The following is a 23116-nucleotide window of genomic DNA, read 5'->3' as shown; positions in this document are numbered from 1 at the left end:
GCATGAAATTACGACGGCAGCACCTTGATATTACAGCCATAAATACAGTAAACTGCAAATTTAAGCCAACGGCTCCTATTGTCTCCGAACATAAAGCTGATCGGTATTTATTTAAAAGGAGAACAAAAAAAAATATTATATATCACCTTGTTTATGGGTCTGGTCCCCTCCCCCCCCTTAATCTGCCTTATTCACTTGGTTAAATACTAAACAAACAAACTAAATCCTCCCTATTTTCTACTGATTAAATATTCTCATGAAATGAGTATTGTTTTCGGAAAACTGGATCAAAGTATTTCCACCCCGAACAAGAAGGGGCTGACTGCTGGTTTAGAGCATCTTTAAATGGAAAACCAGGCACAAGTGCTGCAACTTTTCTTCTTTGTTTCTAAATATGAGAAGTTGAAAATATAGTATGAAAAAGTTGCTACTGCTGTGTGTGTGTGTGTGTGAGAGGGAGAGAGACAAAACAGACAGAGATACATACATATTTTGTATGTTATTTTGAAATATGCCCCTTGTTAATGCTATTTCAAAAGGTAGCAGCAAAAGAACAAAAATAGAAAATAAATTTACAAAATAAAAAAATAGGCACACCCAAGAAAATGGTAGATCTCTCCCCTTAAGAAGCAGGAAAAGCTTGGAGTATTGTCTCCCATGGGCATATTGGGTAAACACCCATGCACTAAGATGCCCACAAAATATATTAAATATAGGAGAGAAAAAAATCAACACAAAGGCAAAAGGACACTGGGTTATTGCAAAGCATATCACAGCATAAATCACAGCATTATAAGCTAGTGCAAAATGTATTTCATTGGTGGTTTAAAGGAGAGGAGACACAGTTTTGCCTGTCATAAGAGAGGTCAAGTCTTTCTCTTCTAATGCAAAGAGAGCTCTCCATTTGTATGAAGTGTGTTATCTCTGTCCCACCCAGGGAAAAAGGGAGGATAGCCAAAGCAAAGGCTTCCAGTACTAAATTATACATTTCAGGGACCCAAATTAGATTAGATAAATCACTAGAAATAGAGTATAGGGAACAATCATGGAGGAGGAGGAAGTGGTTTGATTATGTGATGTAATATAGGAGGTCTCATCTATTTCAAAATTCTGTGAGGCTGACAGATGCAGTATGATGGCCCCAACAGAATTTGAACTCATCACCTTTGAATCAACAGACTGCTTACTTTGGTTATCACAGATTTTGCACAAGCTCAGAGAGGATCAGATGTGCTCATGGTCTTAGTTACAGGGCGTTCAAAGTTTTGTCCCTGAATATGGTCAAATTCCTATGTCACTACTATATGCAAAAACAGATATGGACTTGTCTCTTAGCTCCCTACAAGGAAGCAGTTGTCTATTAGATGGGGGAATAGCTCAGTGGTTTGAGCATTAACCTGCTTAACCCAGGGTTGTGAGCTCAGTCCTTGAGAGGGCCACTTAGGGATCTGGGGCAAAATCAGTACTTGGTCCTGCTAGTGAAGGCAGGGGGCTACAACACTCAGTGACCTTTCAGGGTCCCTTCCAGTTCTAGGAGATAGGATATCTCCATAAATTTAAAGTCTTTCTGGGTAGTGGTAAAACCAGCAAACAAGACAGAAGGGAGCTACCCCTCTATGTAACCTATATAGAGACTCCGGGGGGGGAGAGAATTTCCAAACCTCCCCTCCCATATTTACTTTTAGGTCTCTTGCCTGCAGCCTTTCATTTCTATCATCAGAAATTTGATATCAGAATGATGAGACAAGCAAGGGGAGAGGACAGTTTCTGCGCACTACAGATATGCTTTCCCTTCCATGCTGGATGAAGCCTATCTGGCTAAGCCGGAAGCTAAAGTCACAGCAAAGGGCTGTGAGGCAGTACCCTCTGTTGTGTAACTGACTCTGAGAGGAGATGGCCTGAGATTGCCACATGCAGGGCCAAGAGCCTCAAGATAACAGAAGTGATTTTCAATACAGCTCCACATTAAGGTTAGGGGAGTCCACAGCAGGAACCCAATTCCAAGGCAGAGTAATTTACCAAGAATGGAAGATGATCGAGACTAAATTGTCTCAGGAACATTTGCTTGAAGGCCAGCATGTAAATCCACCCCCTAAACACCCCAGATAATAGAGGAGGTTAGATGCTAACCTAATAAGCCTAATGCTCTTATAATATAAACACTTTTTACCACTACGACTAGGCCTCCTTGGAAATGGGGCTCTGTATTCAGAGAAATGGACTCCTGATGCACCTAGCAACTAATTCCTGTTCCAAAACATCAGATCGCATACTGTGGTCTGAGAGTCCTTGCACATGGACAGCTGGCAGGTCACATAGTGCTGGCTCCTCCTCCTCACTACTTTATTTGTATTAGAAGTAGTGCCTAGAGCCCCCAACAGAGATCAGGGCCCCATTGTGCTAGGTGCTGACCATACACATAGTGGGAGGAACTCTCTGCCTAAGAGTTCACAGTCTAAATAGACAAGACAGAGCAAGGGTGAGGGAGGAAACAGAGACACAGAGGTGGGAGGTGACTTTTACAAGGTCACAAGGCAGGTCAACGGCAGAGAACCCTCTTCCTGTGAGTCCTAGTCCAGTGCCCTCTCCACTGAACCATGGTGCTCCTTTTTTCCAAGCTGATACTACAGGCATCAAAAGGGTTTAGGTACCTCTAAATGTTGCTGGAACAAGGAGCGGAGGCCAGCCTAGATGCCTCCATTATGGCCCATGACTAAAATAATAAGAAGAGGAAAAGAGGAGGAAGTAACAGGAGGTGCCGATGGGGATCTTAGACAACAGTAGGACTACCAGAGCCACCACCAGGAGATGCTGGTGGGAGAAGAGCAGGGAACCAGGAAGCATATGAAGGGGAGCCAGTGGGCGGATTATCATGCAGAGTAGGTATCTAGGCAGCACACAAAGGGAGCTGGAACAAGAGGGAAGGGTACCAACAGACTAGGCAGCATGTTCAGGGAGTCGGTAGCTAAGAGCTGTAGCACACATGCAGGGGAGAAGGGAACCAGACAGCAAAGAGGCATGTGCGTGGAGAGACAGGACTCAGTCAATTTGTTGTATCCACCTGCTTTTTCTTGTCTTTTACTTAAGATTGTAAAGTCTTTGGTGCAGGGACTCTTGTTCTGTGTCTGGACAGCACCAGGCACAACAAGGCCCCGATCCATCAATGGAGCTCCTTGGTGATGTCACAATACAAAGAATATATAACAACAACGCACAGAAGGGTAAAATGACATTAAGAACAGATAAAGACACAGTGTGATTAGTTGTTTGGTTGGGGTTTTATTAAGGACAAAAAGGTAATTACATTAAACAATTAAATTATAGCAATATTTTCCTAATCCTAATTTTTCTGGTAAGCAATTGCTATAATCATCATAGTGATGCTGTGTGACTGAAAATGAGATTGGAAGGTAGCCCATGAAATCTATTCTTTGCTAAAGTGGGGACCACACTAAGAACTTACGTTCCGAAGGATCCAGGAGGAAAAGGCAATTTATTTCTACGATGGGCTCACTTCTCTGACACTTGAATAGTTTTTGGTCTACACAGCACACGAATTAACCAGTTGTATTATCGGGGGTAGAGAGGTGGGGAAGAAAACCCTCACCAAATCTTAGTTTAAAAAAGTTAGCTATAGAAAGAAGCATGGCTGCCAATCTTAACAAGAAACAGAAAGGTTGAAGAACTTTCATACAGTTCCTAAGTGTGAAAAAAATGTCCATCCTTAACTCTTTAAAAGTTATTTAGTAGCAGAGAATGATTAGAACGATACTGACGTTTGGCTGATGTACAATCTGAGAGAACATTTTTTCTGGGTGGGAGAGGAGAAAATGTCAGTATTTTGGGGGTACAGAGGGAAAACCTTGAGGTTCTCGTCCAAAACCAGGTGACAATTCTCCCCCTTCCCCCCTGAATTTCAGAAGGATTTTTTTTAAGTCTTATCTTTAGAATTAAAATATTAAACTATATTTTCAACTCACATGAGCTGACTTGCATGTTCAAGGCACAACACGCCATACCGATCCCTTCAGGACCTAGGCTGACTGATTAATAGCACTACAGAATTCAAGCACAGAAGATGATGGGGGGCACCCTGGAGGAGGCAGCGGGAACTCAAACAGCTCCTTTGTTATTGCAGGGTAGCTCCAGCAGCAGCAGGAGCAGCAGCAAAAGCTCAAGTGGCTCCTTTGATGAGGTGCTAGAATGATGCTCAATGGCCAACTCTGAAGACTCTCCCTTTGCAAGATGGCTTGCTCGCAGCACTGAAAACTGAAGGCACAGGCCTCCAATAGTCCAAGGTACGAGAACTATTGGCCACATATGGACCTTTCTTCAAAGTTCCCATGTAAGATCAAATTAACTTGAAGAGGAAACGTTTTGAATGGTGGAGAAGAGAGGCAACATTTTATAGATTGACAGGTTTGGCTAACTCTTTTGGACAGGATTCCCTGGCTGGAAAGTGGTTCTGGAATTCACTGTCCAATCATCCCCAAACTTTCAGAAAGTGGAATTTTTATAAATGTTTCTTTCTCGTATAGGTTTATCCACTATGCCACATGGCTCTGCATCTCTTGAAAGACTTGGAATGAATTTAGATCAGAAAATTCAAGTTGACCTGCAGGACTGGAAGACTAGTATGAAATTCTAGACCCAGAGTTTTTGAAGTCTGAGGTTTTGGAGTAACAAATCTTACAGAAGTACTGATGACAGCTTGCTAGCAAACTCAGGGCATATTAAAGAATCATTTAACAGGATTTATGATGATGTCTGGGGTATAACAGAATTTCTGTATAAAAGAATGAAAAATCTTGTCTTCAATTGTCATTCTTGGTTCTTTATTTTACTCTAGAATTTCTTATGGCTCCACTTGGAAAGGAATCTGGCACATTTTACATTACACAATGGCTATCAGGGAGTATTCTCTACAGCTAAGATTGATTGGAATGTATTTGCCTTGATGTTTCTTGCTGCCTCTATTACTATCAACATTTTAAAGTTCACAAATGAACCAACTAAACAAATCAGCCTAGCCTAACGCCAAAAAAAAACCATCTAAAATGTGTAGCTGTTGACCCTTTTAAGTGTGCGACAGGCAATGAGACACACCAAAGGGGCACACTGCCATGTGTATTATGCCCTCCTTACATAAGGAAGTGTTGCTGTAATGGGATGAGCACAATTACCTACTAATGCCCAGTCTCAAAGCCGTAGGAGAATGCTCTAAAGTAATGAACACAGGATGGAAGCAAGGAACTAGGGAGTTCTACATCTTTCTCCATCACAGATTCCCTCTATGAATCATGCAAGTCACCTCACCTTTCTGCCTCAACTTGCCCATCTGTAATATGTTGCACACCTATATACTCTATCAGGGTATTGAGGGGATTAACTTGATAAGGAAAAATCCATCTAAGTGGTAGGCATTATTATGGCACCTCTGATTTGCATCTCCCTGAAAGTGAGAGACATGCCAATATATTAATATGAGGAAGCGTGGCAGCTAGTATTCATTACAGATTATAAATCATACCTGGTTTCTTCATTCTTTTTTGTTTTAGATCTTTTAAATGCCATTAAAACAATGTTTGCTGAATGCTAGTACAAAGCTAGCCACCTGTAAAATTAAAGGCTGATGGTGCCAATAAAAGTGTTGAAATACATTCTATTTAAGAGGCAATCCTGCTTTGTAATTTTAAAATATATTTTTAAATTATATCTACCTGCTCTTCACAATTCTGTTGGTTACCTCATATGCATTTAGAAAACAACCATCTATGTCATCACACAGGACACTGATCTCAGGTGGGGGGTAAGAAACAGCAGCAGATGAACTTTTAAGAAACAAACATTTTGTACTTGGGTTGTGTGTACTTAGAAATAAAGGAGAAGGAAAGAAAGACAGAAAATACAAGGGACATGCAAATCTAACAGGAAATGTTCCATTTAGACACAAGAGTGTTTTTTTCCATGAGTCTTCAGCAGTTCTTCAGAGTTCTCATGCTAACAACATGCTAACAACAGTAAAAATAAGGAACCGGTGGAAAATACAATGGTGACTACACATACGCACACAGTGTATTCGAGTGGTAAGGTATAAAAGGAGTTTCATCATTGCTCTCTCTGGGCGTACACAAAACGTGGTTCTCTAGGGTTATGATTACCATGCCAAACACACCTCCAGAGTCTTCTTACTTGTATAATAAAAAGCCTTTATGCATTTGGGTTCTATTAAAATCAGGTTTCTGGGGTGAACACTCAATTGTGATTTCAAGATTTGCTTTCCATGAACAGTGGTTGTTTTCTGCCAGTGAGCTCACTGGCTGGAATCTTCACAGAAAGCAAACAAAAGAGAGGCAACAACTTGGTCCAAGTAAATTCATTTAAAAACTGGTGTGAATATTCAGAAACATTTGTGTGTATGTTACTGAGCATTCATTAGGCTAGATGGTGGGGCAGCTGGAGATTTTCCAGTATCCTTTCACATTGTGCCAGGACAGGTCTTGAAGTTCTGGTGTCTGGAAATACTCTCTAGACAAATTAAACATCTTTCAAATATAGTGGGGGGGTGAGAAGAGGCAGACAGACCCTAGATGGCATTGAACAGAAAACTCACTTAACAAGGGCCAAAACGTTAACAAACTTCATCTCTCAGCACACAGGGGTGCACAAACAGCTTCCTCATTATCGGCACAGAGCTGGGCTCAGTGATAAAAGGGGCAGGAAGGGCATGCTTTGCTGATTCCTGTCACTCCATAGCAATCTGAAAAGCTGCATCCTCGAAGTGTAGGAACGATGCCAGGCACAAGAGGACCACTCTCTGTTGCAGCAGAAGCTGCTGTTTGATGTGATATTTAAGTGGCAGATCTCTATGCAGTAGCTTGTTCTCTTGGGATCCCTACCCCCACATTCTTGAGTGCCAAGTGCAACGACCAGAAAGAACAACTTATCCTTTACAACAACTTACCACTGCTGGTGGGCAACTTGGAGCCCATGGGCCGCACACACCTCGTCCGGGTAATCTGCTGGCGGGCTGCGAGACAGTTTGTTTACATTGACCGTCCAGAGGCACACACACCTGCAGCTCCTAGTGGCCGTGGTTCGCCACTGGCATCCGTGCTGCAGACGTTCAATGTAAACAAACTGTCTCACAGTCCACCAGCAGATTACCCTGATGGGCCGTGTGTGGCTTGCGGGCTGCAGTTGCCCACCGCTGCTTTACAGTCACTGCAGTGTCTCAAGTGCATCAGAATGACTCCATTCACTTCCTCCCCCATTTTCTCCCTGGTTTTCTTTAACAGTTCCTCGCTCCTGTCCCAGGTGGCCTGGCATCAAGCAAGTTCTGCCTTTATGATGCAATACCTGGAACTAGGTGAGGCCCCAACTCCTCTGATAACTTAACCAACAGGCAACAGCAGCTTGTGTTCTTATTGACAGCACACAGGTGCTAGTAAATATCAACCCCCAGGGTATTCTCTGTAAACACATAGCCGCTGTCACCTTCTCCCCACAGCTCCTAACACACACATGCTCGCTTTACTGACACTGAACTCACACTTCACAAACAAATTATTTAACTACTCTGTTCCCCAAGGAATACAGTGATCATTTCAAATGCAGTTCCCTGCTCGCCTCTCACATACACGCAACAGCCTGATAGGTTAAATGTTGCCATTTAATTACCATAATGGAAGCTGCTATTTTTTGGTTCCCCTGAACTCCTCTTCTCTCTCGCTCTTTTTAAACACACTCAGAGTCATCTTTTAAACATGTATTTTATATTTCTGGGTTTAACAGCTGCATGCTCCTGGTTACTCTAGGAGTGGGAGCAGGGATATTCTTCACTTAAGATATGAGAAACTGTTGTTTTAAACGCCCAAAGAGAGGGATTGGGGGAAATGTAGCAGAAAGGGACAAATGCCAAGCATTGTAGAGACAGCCTGCCCTTTCATCTACTTACATGATTCTGTTTGGACTGTGGCGAATACAACTAGTTACAAACGAAGCTGGGGCCTGTAGAAGGAAATACATAAAAAGTAGTCTGAGAAATTATGCTGTCTCAACAACATATTGATTTATATTGGCACCTTAGCACAATATGGTGGTCTAAACTCAGGACTGGGAGCAAGGAACTCCTCTATTCTAATTCTAGATCTGGTACACTGACTCCTTTTGAACCTCTGTACCTGAGTTTCTTCATCTGTAAAATGGGGATAATAATAGTTTCCGTCTACCTCCCAGCAGTGTCCTGAGAATTAACATTTGTAAAATGCTTTTAAAATGAAAAGGGCTAACCAGATGAGGAAGTACAATCAGAAAGGAGTGTAGAAAAGGAGATGATAATGCTTTGCTTCCACACAGCGTGTTCTGAGGATTAGCTAATGTTTGTACAGTGCTTTCAACATGTAAATTGCTCTAGAAATGCAGGATATAAATTTGTTAACCTCCTGGCCATGCTGCAAAGTATCTCTTATTTCAGGAATTCAGGGAGGGGGCTGAGGGATTATTATAGTTTATTACTGGGGAGGAGTATAATAATTGTGAAATTATGAGACTACATCAATAATTATTTGTGAATTTTATTCTTTGTAGTATATGGTAATTAGAAAGCACCTAAGAGCAAAATATAGGCATTTAAAGTCAAATTAATGTTTTACATATTCTCACGCCTCAGCATTCCTAGAAAATACCTGAGATATACCTGTCCTATACCTTATCCGCCCCCAAAATATTAAATGCTTCCATGGCAGTACAGATTTCGATATGTGATTTGTTCAGTGGCCTCCGGCCACAGTCCAATGTCCTATCTCTTTGTGCAGGGACACAGCTCAGTCTCCCTCTGGAGTAAGGCCACCTACTGGCATCCCTACCTACCCCCCAATGGAATCTTAAAGGTGAGACAGGGCAGCAGAGGCAAAGACAAATTTAATTTTATCACCATAAAGAGGGACATTTCCACATGGACAGCAAGGTCATGAATATTGTGTGTATGCAGGGCAGAGGGGGAATTATAAACGCATTTTTGGCGAAATTCAATAAAGCTGATTCCACTGCATAAGGTCAGCAATTTACTTTAAAAAATGATATGATTGCAACTTTTAATATAACCCATGTATTTGCTGCAAGATGTTCTAGAAGACTGTGTAATATAACCATCCGACTGCTCCACAGGAGCAGAGATCACCCCATTTACCCTTTATTGTCTTGATAAAAGCAATGCAAATTTGCACAATATGACAAAGTCAACAATTTTTACTTGGGAGAGCCTCAGATTTAATGGTGAATGAATTCTCCTCTCTCATCCTAGGGCTGGGGGTCCATTCTGGGCTAGGATCCATCAGGAAGAGTCAGAATGAACAAACTCAAGACTTAATTCCCCTCCTATCCAAGGAGGGTCCTCCCCCAGGCTAAAATTAGGGAGGGAGTGGTGGGGAGCAGAAAAGAGTAATGTGATTACAGCAACATGAGCACTCAGTCCCCTTGTCACTACAAAATATGTGGTCTATTACACAACAAAACTGTGTCCAGGAGACCCCACAGACTAAATTAATATGGAGACTTAATTCATCTCTCCCATCCCACCCCGGGCAGGGCAGCACCGACATGAGTGGGATGGATTTAATCCGAAGAGTAACATGGCATGTCCTAGATTACATTCCCCACTCCAGCCCCAGGGGAGAGGGCTGTCCCCTCAAAACTGGAAGAGAGAATTCATTCATGAGTGGGTTACAGACTGAATTTCCCTGGGCTGGATGGCCATGGGGACTGAACTCCTCCTTCAACCCAAAAACTTATTTTTATACAAGCAAAGATAGATCTCTTTGGCTCTCTGAAGATGAAGCTTGCTTCAAAGGTCAGAGCTCCAGGCCTAGATTAGGATTGCACGCAATCTGCTTGAGCCTTGGCATTCTGACAAACTTCCCCTGCCTTACATGTCCAATTGAGGTAAATTCTCTGTGTCTCTGAAAGTGCGGTTCAAAAATCACACATTCCAGGATACATACTTGTCTAGCAACTTCGATATGAGGATCCCAAATCCCTTTACAAATGTGAATGGGTTAAAGCTCAACATGCCTGTTAGGTGGAAGTAATCATCATTATCCTCATTTTACAGATGAGGATGCTGAGACCCAGACGGCTTATGTTACTTGCCCCAGATCATGCAAGAAAGTCCATGGCAGAGACAGAAATAGAATCTGGATCTCCTGACACCTGGTCTGAGCAATAACCATCACACCAGCCTATCTCCAGCTGCCCTATATTTATTCTCTCACTCAAGGATATCCACAGCTAAATTTCTTAAATACATACATCAAAAGATGACTTTCCTAACTGTCACTGCTGCAGTCTCAACCTAGGGTCTGAAGATCTAGCTGTGTTCTCTCTGCCCAGCATCATCAATACTAAAGATTCAAAACTCAGAATTTAGCTGACAATTTGATCCAGAATGGAATCCAGCTCACTCTGCCATAGGGGTATGAGCTCTACAGTACTAACAGGAATGGAAACAAGATTCTGAGAGTAAACAAGGCAAGTGTGACTCAAAACACACACAGGAAGCAAAAGGAGCTAATTTTGCAGAGTCACTTTTAATCACTTTTACATTACATAGTTACTGTCAGATACCCAGAATGAAAGTCACTATTATAATAGTAACATTCCATTTATTTGTTAAAATAAAGACTACATCTGGAGCAAATACAACTTTCTAGGCACTGTCTGAGTGTGTTCTGGGCACTGTATAAATGTATTCCAATTTACCAATACTTTGCAAACTATGAACACACAACAGAGGTGCTGATGGACCCTGTTCCACTGAAATACTGCTGAATTTCCTGGATGACAAGTGAGCTGAGAGAAACGGGAATTATGCCTGATTCTTCACTCACTGTACTGTAAATGAAATCAGTTCTCTTTTTCTGTGGAATGCACATCTAAATGGCTCAAGTGTGTCACAGGGTGAGCCTGAAGTAAGAGAGAGGCTATTACTACTAATGTGACTTGTACCCTCTGTTATGAAACAAATAAATGAGCATTTAGAGGATGTCAACTCCATGAGTCTCTCTCCCTCAATGGATTCTTCAGCAACATCATTAAAACATCAAACGGGTGCTTCATGCAATGCACTTTCCAGAGCCTTGCACAGAAACCAGATGAAAAAGTCACAGCAATTTTCATCTTTTTGCATGAAACTGCAAAGCACTTATCAAACCCCACTGGCATTGTTACTTAAAGGGTCATGCTGTCAAGGTTGGTTGGCCCTAAGTTTGCCCTGCCTTTTTTCCTCTTCTGTCTTTTTGCAGGTCCAAGTGGGGGTTCCCCTCATCAGAAAATGTTGCAGTTCAAAGCCAGCAGCCTAGCATTTCATGAGCAAACCTGCAAGCACGAAACAGGGTGTGCTGCTCTGGTACTGGGAGCAAGCGTACAAAAACAAACTATTAGATACTTATTTGGTTGCTGGAAAGAACTTCCGTAAAGAAGCATTTCAGTTCCAAGTAGAACTGATCAAAATTTTTCAAAAAAACATATTTCCATTAGAAAATGAGGATTCAACTAAACAGAAACATTTCACAGGACGATCTCAATTTCATTGATGTTTTCAATGAGAAGTCATCCAAACATTTTGTTTTGATAACATCAAAATATTCTGTTTCAATTTAATCATTTTGACTTTTATGTTATGTTTTATTACATCCATCCCTTATATTATAAATTATGATGCAAGAAAATATTTTGGAATACTTAATTTTGAAAAAAATTTTGAACTTTCAACTTTTTATTCCAATTCAATATCTCAGAATTTCCCATAGGACAGAAATTTCATTTTTCAACCAGAACTAATTTCAAGCTTTTACGTTATACAAAATAACTTTAAAAAAAAATATTCAGCATCCCTTGACCACAGTGGAGTTTCAAACACAAAGGGATCATCTCCAAAGTCTCCTGACCAGAACTAAATATTTAGAAGCATTCCTGTGCTTCCCAGTTCCATTCTTGATTCCATCCCTGCTATTTCCTATCAAAAATAAAGGCTGGGTGATTTTTCAACAATTGATAACATTTAGGCTAAGCAAAGCCCATGCGTCAGAACACAAGATGATCTCTTGCAGTGATCAGGAAGGATCTCCCCTTCTTTTGTCTCCAGCATCAACATGCAGCTATCCCGGAAGTTGCATGTTTTTTGTCATCTCTTAAATCCCGGGCACTGGCCATAATCAGAGGCAGGATGTGACTCATTCTCCCCATTTGTATGGGGGTCCAGTGGCTTGCCCCCTATCTTTCTTCCAAATCTTGGAGGAAGGGGGAAGGAGGATTTTCTATCCCTCATCCTAAAAGCTCCACCTTCTTCCAAAAGCTCAGCAGCCCCAAGGAATAGTCCTATCTAATCAACTCCCCAAGATATCCTAACAGTTGATCAGTTGGTGAAGCTTTGCTGGCACTGCTGTTGCACATTTTCTCTTGGCACAAAGCTGACAAAATCTGTAGAGTTCATGACAAGTTCAGATAACACAAGCAGTGGGAAAATTGATGGGGGAAGAGTCAGGATGATAAATAGGCTGGCACAGAACACTAGATGACGGACATGCACACGTGAGACTGGCAGGATAGGGAAACATTGCTTCTTAGCAGATGGATGGAGATTCTCAATCACTTTCAGGGAAAAAAAATTAAACTAACAACATCGAACTGTGGTCCTAATCTCCAACTCATGAATGCATTTGTACTATTGGGTCATGAGCAACCTGAAGCAGGAATCTTCTCTGTATATGCTGAACATTATCAGCATTGGGCAAACATGAGCAGAGTGCCAAGAGCAGATGTGACTACAGATAACTTGGATTCACATGGAAACAGTTGCAAGTTTGCTAGTGCTGAAAAGTGTTCAGTCTCTTCATTCTATGGCTCCCATTTGAGGTTCAAGGGAGTCCATCAGATCCCACAAGATAAACAGGGTCATCTTGGCTCAATACATGGTAGCGAGGCCTCCAAAGCCCACTGTAATAAATGAAGGGGAAGGGGTAGCTCTCTTTTATGGACACCCAGCCGGCCAGTAGCTATAAAATACCTCTTAGTAGCTGTTCTCTAATCGCTCTACCTGTAAAGGGTTAAAAAGTCTCACTGCTATCCATAGGTAAAAAGAAGTGAGTGGACACCTGGACAGAAGAGCCAATGGGAAGGCTAGAACTTTTTAAAATTGTAAAATGACTCCCCTTCTATCTGTCTGGGTTGTTCTCTGGGGAGAAGGGGACAGGACAGAGCTATGCTGTAAGAGCTTAGCTTACAGATATAAAAACCCATAAGTATCATACCTAGAAACTACTCATTTGAAACCCCAGATATGTAAGTATATCAGGAAATGACTAGGAAGACGCAATTAGCTTTATCTCTTTTATTTCTTTATGGCTTGTGGATTCCTCTGTGCTAACCCCAGGTGCTTCTATTTTGCTTGTAACCTTTAAGATGGACCTCAAGAAAGCTAATCTTGATGCTTAATCCTTGTAGGGTTTTTTTAAAAATCTAGCAAATGCCTAAGTTCCCAGATGTATTTTCTTTCTTTTTCTTTTTTTTTTAAATTAATAAAATTTACCTTTTTTAAGAACAGAATTGGATTTTTGTGTCTTAAGAGGTTTGTGCACAGGTTGTTTAATTAGCTGGTGGGAACAGCTGATTTCTTTTTTTTTTTTTTTTCTTTCTCAGCTCCTCCCTGGAGGGCGGGTGAAAGGGCTTGAGGGTACCCCGCAGGAAGGAATTCCCAACTGCGCCTTCCTGGATTCTCAAAGAGGTTCTGCACTTGGGTGGTGGCTGCATCTACCCATCCAAGGTCAGAGAGAAGCTGTAATTCTGGGAGTTTAATACAACCCTGGAGTGGCCAATATTTATTTTTTAGAAATCCTTGCGGGCCCCCACCTCCTGCACTCAAAGTGCCAGAGTGGGGAATTAGCCTTAACAACCACAACAATACTGCAGAAAGGGGTGTTGGGTGTTCTTTCCTCAAACTTAATAAGGAGCCAGTGTCCTAGAATAATGTGAAAGGATACTGGGCTGTGCCTTTCATATGAAACATAAAACAGAGAACCCGACTCTTTGTGGTTGTTGAAGATGCCCTGGTCCTTTCAAGTATCTTAGCAAATTTTTAACTCAGGTAATTACACTCTCCATCCCCACAAGTCTCCCCTTGCAAGATCACTTGGATACAGTATTCTTCATTTCCTGTCCTAAAACTCTTGCAATAGTGTTAAACAGCTGCTGCATTGTACCTTCGAGGTAGCTCCATTTCAGCAGTAGGTGAAGTGATCTCATCATAACCCTTTTATACCTCTTAAGAGGATGATGAGAGTCTGAATCAGCTGATGGGTGTAATGTGCTCCAAGAGCCTCAGATGAAATGCACTAGAGAAATGTAGACTATTATTTACTTTGCAAATACTCTGTTTCCATGGGAAAGTGCCATCCAACCTCTCTTCAGCACTCTCGTTTTATCTGTCTACAAAGGTTTTTATCATATCTGAGCGGCTGTTCCAAACTTCTGAATCACTGTCTGGAGTAAGCATCCTCCCTGGTTTGGGCCATTCCATTCAGCTCTTTTCTCTTACTCTGGTCTGAGGTTGTTGGCTCCGGTTGTATTGCATGCATAATATAGTGAGAATTCTCATGTAATTGCAAAACAAACTAAAGTTATTAACAGCCACATTTTCAGCTCTTGCCTCTAGTTTTCCATCCCTTTTTTGTTGTCCATGCTACTCATGGGGTCTGCACAGTCATTTGCACACACCATTTAGACGGCTGGACAGCCAGTTATCCAATCTGCATGTGCAATAAGGGATAAGCAACCACTAGCACAATCAGTTGCATGCACAGAAGTAGGCACACAAAAAACAAAGGGTGGCTGAAAATCTGTCTCTTAATGCCTTAGCTCCATTTCTTGCCCCTCTCCTCCTAAATCCATATCCTGCTAAGTCAAGAGAGAATGACTAGACTAGTCTGGATCTACGACCCCCTCTACATATCCCTGAGTCAAACTAACTGTCTCTTCAGAAGCTGGAGGAGAAGACCTCCACAATCCTCCTGGGATGGGTGGGTCTTGAGAGCACATTACTAACTGGATCTTTTTGCATGAGCTGTCACTGGACTCCGTTGACTTGCACTGCGTTTTGCGCTCAAGGAAAAGCTTTGTAAAAACTGTTCAAGCTTACTGTTCAAGCTTCACTGAGACATGTTAAAGAATTAATTACAAAGTAAAGCTGAAGGAGAAAATTAATTTTAGAAACACAAGAGGTTACTTTTCTTTTCCTCCCTTTTCTGGAGGTGGAGGAGGAAAGGCCGTTATTTTCACTTTCATCCTGGGGGCAGAAGCTGGGAGCTGTCCAGTCGATAACCTGGCCATCAGAATAAGGTTTGTAATTAAAAGGTCAGTGACCTGGAAAGCTAGGGCCTCACTCTCAGGGCTTCTCAGTAATGATGGAGCTATTAAATTAAGACTTATGAAATCAATGCTAAAAAAGCTTTCATGGTAACAAGATTCCATTCAAGGAGACGCAAACTGCCTCATGAAATGGACTTAAATTATAAAAAAGGAAAGTAACAAAAGAGAGTAAAATTGAAATCTGCAGAAGAATTTACTCCCCTTAAAACTCTCCAACTGCAGGATGTGGCCCCTCCTCTCCCATCCTCAAGGTGATCCACCAGGGTTTTCTGCAGCAGTTTGTCTTCAGTAAAGAGGCTGTTTAGTTACTGATGGGAGTTCAACTTCCAGGAACGCAGTTGATTAAAAGGAAGAAGAGAAGTGAGCTGATTTTCTGCAGCAGATTCCTGGATTCAGTACTTTTGTTTCCTGAGGAGTAAATACCTTTGGTCCTTTTGTGGGGTGGGGCACTTAAAACTCCATAATTCATGCATTGCCTCTTTATCAGCAGCTTAGGAACCCTCCCTCCAGCTGCCTTCTGTCCTCCAGTCTGACAACCACCTCCCACTTCTGTCATACTCTTTACTTGAACTGCACTGCAAAAGCTGCGTGGGACCCACAGGAAACAGAGCCGCAGAAAAACTTCTGTATTAACTTCCTTTCTAGAAGCCGAGGTAATGAAACAGATTAATAGACCCAACATGTTAAGGGCAAAGCTTCCCACTGACCTCCTGCGCAGCTCATCAAACAGAAGTTTGACTCGGTTGGGAAGCAGGTGTATGCAAACATACAAAGCACCAATCAAGGTAATAAGTGTTCTAAAGAGTTCCTGACCCCGCAAATTTCTGGATTTACTCTTCCCCAATGTAATTAAACAGCGACCATAGTCTATCTAAGGTACTTATAAGGCCCCCAGCACTGTAGTACCTGAGCACCTCACAATCTTGAATGAATTTATTCTCCTTACTCCTGTGAGGTCGGGCAGTGCTATGATCTCCATTTCACAAATGGGGGACAGAGGCTAAGTAATTTGCCCACAGTCACACAGGAAGTCTATGACTGAACAGGGATTTGGACAGAGGCTCCCAAGCCAGAGCCTAGCACCCTAACCACTGGACCATCCTCCTTTTGCAGTCACATGTTATAGATTCAAGACACACGATTTTAACCTGCATTAGCTACTGGGTAGTTGAGCATTACAGGACATCTGAGCCACAACAGCTCAACAACATACACATTTCCACCAGGGTTTAAACCCCACATGCTGTCTAATTACTCCCCAGGCGCCACTGATTCTCTGTTGCGTATCATCAGCAGAATCAGCTACTTGGACAAAAAACAAACAGCATCTTTTTTTTTTCTTTCAGATACTCTGAAGGAAAACAGCTGCTTTTCCCCTTCATCTGAAGAAGTTCACAATAAAAAGGAGGAAATGTCATAAATTACACAAAATGCCAGTGTAAGCTTCAAAGAAAATGATAAATGATTCTAATAACTTCATGTTTCTCATTAATGTCTCTGTATTCAGAAAGTTTTAAAGTGTTCAAGATGACGCAGAAATCTCATTGAACTTTTGAAGGACCTTAAATTCAGGACACTTTCCTCACCCTCTCCATCTTCATCAGGCTTATTATCCCAGGCCTGTAATATATGACCCCCAATCTCTTAACTGGACAGAAATAGGGGCAGCCTCCCTCCACTACTACCCAGCTGCTGTTTCACAAGAAAACAAACCCAACCCAGCTGATAATTCTAAAGTAATCTTAATTTTCCACTGAACTGAAATGCACGTCTGGGACCACAATTTCTATATTAAATAATGTTTAAAAATAACAAAATTGAATTTGCCTTTTCACGAAAGACATGTTTATTTTAAAAAGGCAAGATTATAATTTAAGGTATTGTTTCACTGCAAGTCCCAGACGTGAAATTTCCTAAGCAAAACTGAAACTGCAGTACCTGGGAGTACCCTTGCTGCCAGTGCTCTTACCCCTACATACGCTACATCCACTTCTACTGGAACAGATTGCAACTAGGGTAGCAGAGAACTCCCCCACAGCCAGCGTATCAACCTCTTTCCTTACAGCGTTCAGAAAGACAGTGGTCCTGCCCCACTCTCTGCAGCAAAATCTGCTAGAAGAAACTACAACCAGACCAACCGCAAAATCCTCCCAGGAAATGATGCCTCTGTATTATTCTCTACAGAGATATGTACAAAGTTATTTTTAACACAGAGGTTCATAGAAATGTTTATGATATGGTATGACAGATATGCTAGGATATATGATATAAGGAAGGAGTGTTGTCTAGGGGTTTGAACAGGGGACTGCTAGTCAGGACTCCTGGGTTCTATTCTTAACTCTGTCACTGCCTTGCTGTGTGCCCTTGGGTCAGGCAGATTAACCCTCTCAGGGTATGTATACACTGCAAGAAACCACCCATGGCTGGCCCGTGTCAGCTGACTAGGGCTCACAGGGCTCAGATTGCAGGGCTATAAAATTGCACTGTAGATGTTCGGTTGTGGGCTGAAGCCTAGGCTCTGGGATTGGTGCTGAGTGGCGTCAGTGGCCTGTGAAATACAGGAAGGCCAACAAGATGATCTAGTGGTTCTTCCTGGCCTTAATATCTATGGTTCTCGAAGTCACAAGATCCTTGATCCAACATGCTGCAGACTTGCACAGTATTTACTAATGAATACATGGACAGGATTTTTCCCTCAGAGGATAAATCTTGAAATTTCTACTCCAGGAAGTCCTGGTAGAATACACTTGACTAGAATTCAGGAAAAACACTGGATAGTTACTTAGAATACCAATGGGTAGATCTCAGGGTATAAACGGAACTGAATACTCAACCATGTTAATTCTCCTTCATATGCGCCCAGGGTTGAACTAGTCACATCTAGGGTCAGGACAGAATTTTTCCTGCCCCTTAGGGCACAACTGGCATGATGTACATGTGCGCCTCTTTGCTCTGGAGCACTGAGCAAAGGTAACATTATATGATCAAGTGGGCAGATCCCCTATGATCAAGTTCCCAATGACTCCTGGGTGCAGGTATTGCTGGACTCTGTTCCTTCCTTTCTCCTACAGTTAAGTTTCCATATGAGCAATTAACACAAAGGGGAGGGAGGGAATTAACAAACAGGAACAAACAGTTCTACCAAACAGTTTCTCCTCTTTGGTAATTATTAGCAAAGTAATTCACAAGAAGTATTAGTCGGGCCACAGTGTCTCTCTGCCTCCTTCTCCCCACCCCTCCTCTTCTCCCAGTCAGGGATTTATTAAAATTAAACAGATTAGATGGAGCTCCTGATACTAAAAACTGCTCAGCGAAGCCTGCGGTGGGGAAGTGCAGAGCAAACACCAGAGACATTTGTCTCTAAATTGCTCTAAATACCTTCTGCAAATGAAATTCTAACCCAGCTATGTTGAGAGAGAAAATGAGGAATAACTGGTCATTGTCAGCAGAGCAGAAGATCAGGCGGTTATAATATTGCACGATATACTGGGGGCTAAGAATCTCTCGGCAACAATAGATTTTGTATCAGGTTACCCCGGGTAATCAGCACAGCTTTTAGGCTCAGCTTTCCCCTGCTTCATTGCTTCGATGATAGAGTTGAAATCCCCAAGCTTTTATGATTAATTGCTCCCGTAGGTCCACATATTTCAAGGAAAAGCTCACAGAGGAGAGTGGCCAACAAGCTCCAAATTCTGCAATACTGGCAAATCCAATGCCATCCTGATGGCAGAGCAGGACAAACAACACACCTAGCAGAGTTGCACCCCCTTGCTGGGCTGCTTTGTAACTAACACTAGGGTCAGCGGGGAAAGGACCCTATTCCAAATGATGTACCTGCACAGTACTCTCTGTGGCAAAGCTGTTAGAACACAACTCCTGCCATTCCATCCTTGTGCTTTCTGCCCCAAGATGAGCAGGGGTCCCTGTAAGTAGATTATCTCTTGCCATCAAGTCTCATGGATTTCACTAAACAATTCATATCTCCAACCTGGCTACTATAGCCCTGGGGTTTCTTACCTTCCACAGCTCAAGGTCTTTGGGTGAAGAATTCAAATTACACTGTAATATTCACAACATTAATGTAAAAATGGGTTCCCATCCCCCACAATTTTGGAGTCTGCACTTACAGCCCACCCCCCTACCCCCATCCAGCACTTAAACTACCTTTTCTAACACTGTAAAGCATGAAATTCACTCCAGGGCATGAGCCTCTTTATCATGTAAGTCCCACGCTAAGGACTTAGGTGATGTGGAGGGTTCTTGGTCGGGCAATCTGCACTGGAATAAACTTCACCTGAAATGTGCTAGTAAATTCCTAAATTGTTGTCTTAAAACTTCAGAACATCAAAAGAAAAAACAAAGTCAGTTCCTTTATAAACAGAAGGGAAAACTATTATCAGGCTGTGGCCAAAGCAGGTTCCACTGGCTTGAGACGATATTAGATTTGTCAGGATCCCTCCTGCTCCTGCTATAGAAAGGGCCATGCACAGTCAGTAATCTGCCATTTCAGGCTGAACGTCAGGCTGACCCCAAGCTTGACCTTAACCTGACCTTGTTTACTCTTAACATGTCCCTCTTCCTTCATTCCTCTCTCCAGCTCTCTTCTGAAGCAGCTGACCTTTTAACTACAGCTGGTCATTTTAAAGCCAATGTCATTAAGGAGTTAGAATTGACTATCTAGCCTGTAACTGTAAACTATCCTCGCCTCTGAAGACCTCTACTGGTAGTTAACCCCAAAATTCCCATAACTCATTCTACAATGCCGTGTCTAGTGCCAATATTACCTCTGACTTGCAGGGAGGAAAAAGAAGCTGCCTTGACCCCACACTAAAAATTTCCTGGGACAAGAGATCTTTTTCCCCTCAATACCTAATTTCCCACAGCAATAACTCCTGGCCTACATCCCACCCCCAAACCTCCTCATTAATACTAAGAACAGAGAATGAGACTGATGAATCTGTACCTTTTTTCTTGAGAAACGCTCTTCTGGATGCGAGCGGACTTTGGCGGACCCGCGAGTTCTGTAGAAATTTCACTGCTGTTGCGATCTGATTAGGGTGAGAAGATTGGAGAAACAGAAGAGTGAAAAGCTCTGAGTTAAGAACATTCAAAATTCTGATTCTAAATAAATTCTGAACTACATCATCAAGGCATCAAATCCACCATCAGCTGTTGACGAACTGGACCAGACACCGGATCTGACTTTGGGGAATCTTTGGATCCAGATCAGAATTTGTGGCTCAGGCTCATCTCTAATCAGATAGTAGAGTATTACTAATTTGACTTAGAGAAGTTTCTCCTTGAACATCGTTTACCAAGCTGAAACACTGCTTAGTGTGAAATAAACTCCATTAGGATACCTGATCCTGTTATTAGCAGGGGAGAGGTTATTTTTCTTGTCCTGGATCACACTAACCTACCAAAGACATAAAGATTAAGTTTTATTTTTCAAGTGATCCAACTGGGCAGATAAATGGTTATATTTATGCTCTTCTGTGGTAGAAGCTATATACAGTTTTGGTCTAAGAACTTTGACTTCATGATGCTCTAGAAGATGAACCTTTAAGTGATTTAGGACTTAAAGGCCCATATTGCCATAGAGTGTAAGGATTGGGATGACACTTTTTGCACCCACACAATGATTGCAGTCCCTTAAAGTGCAAGTGAAAGGTGCTGGATTCCTCTCTATGTATAGAGCGTATATAACAGGGCAAATCTCCACACACACCCTTGCCTACGTCCCTCAGGCCTGTTCTGGAGGAATCACCACTAAGGATATGAGGGGAGTTGACTCTCCATAGCCCATTCAATCCTTTGTCTCTCTGCTGATATTATCTAGAAGGAGGCCAATTTTGCATCAACTGTGATAGAGCTTTTGATGCAGTGCGCAGAGCTGAGGCCCACCAACTCATTTCACACAATCTGCTGAACTGTCACCACATTGTGACTACTACGGGTCATACCACACAGGACAAAGAGAAAAGCTCCATATTCCAATATTAATCCCCTCAGCCATCCAGTCCCATACATGGTACATCCTCCTGCGGCACTGTGGAAAACCATCTGATCTGCCTCTATATAAGACATTTGTTCTGGATGTGGCACAGAAGGGGATAACCTGCTTGAAGTTGACTTAGAAGACAGACATATCCATATTGAGGTGAGAGATTGCTCCCTCCCTGTACTAAGATGAAGCTGGTCTTCCATGCACAAGGAAGAAGAGTGTGGTTTTCACCCCAAATGGTGTCATCTGCATTCCCTATAAGCTGTACTGAGTGCAAGAGGAGAAAGAAGATTTGCAGGTCTCAAGAAGTGCAAGCTACAATGCAGCTTCTCGAATTACGATCTAAAGTTGTTTTAAAAAATTTTCATGACAGAAAAAAAAAATCTAGCATCACTATTGAAATGAGCAAGTTTCACCTTGGTTTTGAATCCAGCCCTTGGAATATGCATTTCTGGTCAGAGAGCAAAGTTCTGATGGGTTTAATGGCACTTTCAATGTACTCCTCAGTGCATTCCATCAATGTGTTTTTTTTTTAAATTGCATCTCTTATTTCTTTAAATACATTAATCAGGCTAGTGTAGGCAAAACGGATCCATTGGACAATGCAATAAACATGAATTATCATCTATCCAACATGCATAATGGCTTAAAAATACATAATAGCAGGTGTAGTTTAAATGATTAGTTATTACACCTGTGGTGGGTCTGATTCAATTGGGGAAAATCATCTTTAATAGGTTAAAAGGTTTAGATCACCAGGCTTCCCTTAAAGTGGCTGTAGAGAGGGTATGATGGAGTACGCTGTCATTACTAATTCATTTAAGAAAAACGTGGGGGATACAGCAAAGAACAGCATAAACGAGCGAATCCAATTTAAACATCAGGTAAAGCAGAAAACACCTTTTAAAAAAGCATGATAAATGAATTTGGAAGGGAGATGAAATTGACATCTTTATTTTAACGGGAATTTGACAAAGTCCCGGCACACTTCAAAGTTAGGGGGGAGGGGAACAGTTGGATTTTTTTAGTTTACATTCAATAATTTCAAGTCATAAAATAATACAGCAGAACACCCTACATAAAGTACATTTTGGTCTCGTTTATGTGCTGCTTGATCTGTCCCTTGGAAATGCTGGCGACAGGCAAATCACGCATTTAAATAGCTCTGATATCACTACGCCCAATGCAGAAATATAAAGCATCCAAACTAATAACTTTAGGATAATGTGCTGAATAAGAAAGATGCCCAAATAAGTAGACATATAGATGTGCGAACATATCAAAACCACTTTCCTTCTTATGTTAATTACTTGTTTCTTTGGGAACTCTTCCACATTCCCCTCCTGCTTCTAGTGAGCTTGTAAAACAGACACAAAGGACTTGTCAGAACCAGAATGTTGCAAGCTCTTGGATTCATACATTAATACTATTTGTTTATATTTAAAAAAAAATTAATCTAAAATGAAACATTTTCCCTTTGTTTATTTTTAATGTTATATTGATAGCAGCCATTTATTGGGAGATATTTTTGTTTTGCAAAATGTAAACATTTCAACAAAAACATTTATTAAAAATAATATGACACACCATCTCCAAAATGCCTCCTGAGCCTATATTTCTCTAGTTTAGAAGTTTGTGCTTGCTTTTAGAGAAGAGATATATTCTTCCCTTATCCTCACCTGAATCACCTTC

At 41.7% G+C, this 23116-nt stretch overlaps 1 protein-coding gene across 1 annotated transcript in view; it reads right to left on the bottom strand.

Annotated features, from left to right (window-relative positions):
* Positions 1-23116, bottom strand: part of PEX14 (peroxisomal biogenesis factor 14) — a 103568-nt gene that overhangs the window by 28381 nt on the left and 52071 nt on the right. Inside the window, exon 3 of the mRNA XM_032775451.2 lies at positions 20384-20468. Coding sequence (XP_032631342.1) covers positions 20384-20468 — 85 coding nt within the window. The remainder of the gene's footprint in view (positions 1-20383; positions 20469-23116) is intronic.

The sequence above is a fragment of the Chelonoidis abingdonii genome, chromosome 23 (genome assembly GCF_003597395.2).
Source record: "Chelonoidis abingdonii isolate Lonesome George chromosome 23, CheloAbing_2.0, whole genome shotgun sequence".
NCBI lineage: Eukaryota > Metazoa > Chordata > Testudines > Testudinidae > Chelonoidis > Chelonoidis abingdonii.
The sequence above is the reverse complement of the archived record's forward strand: the minus strand, read 5'-3'. Positions and strand labels throughout refer to the sequence as shown.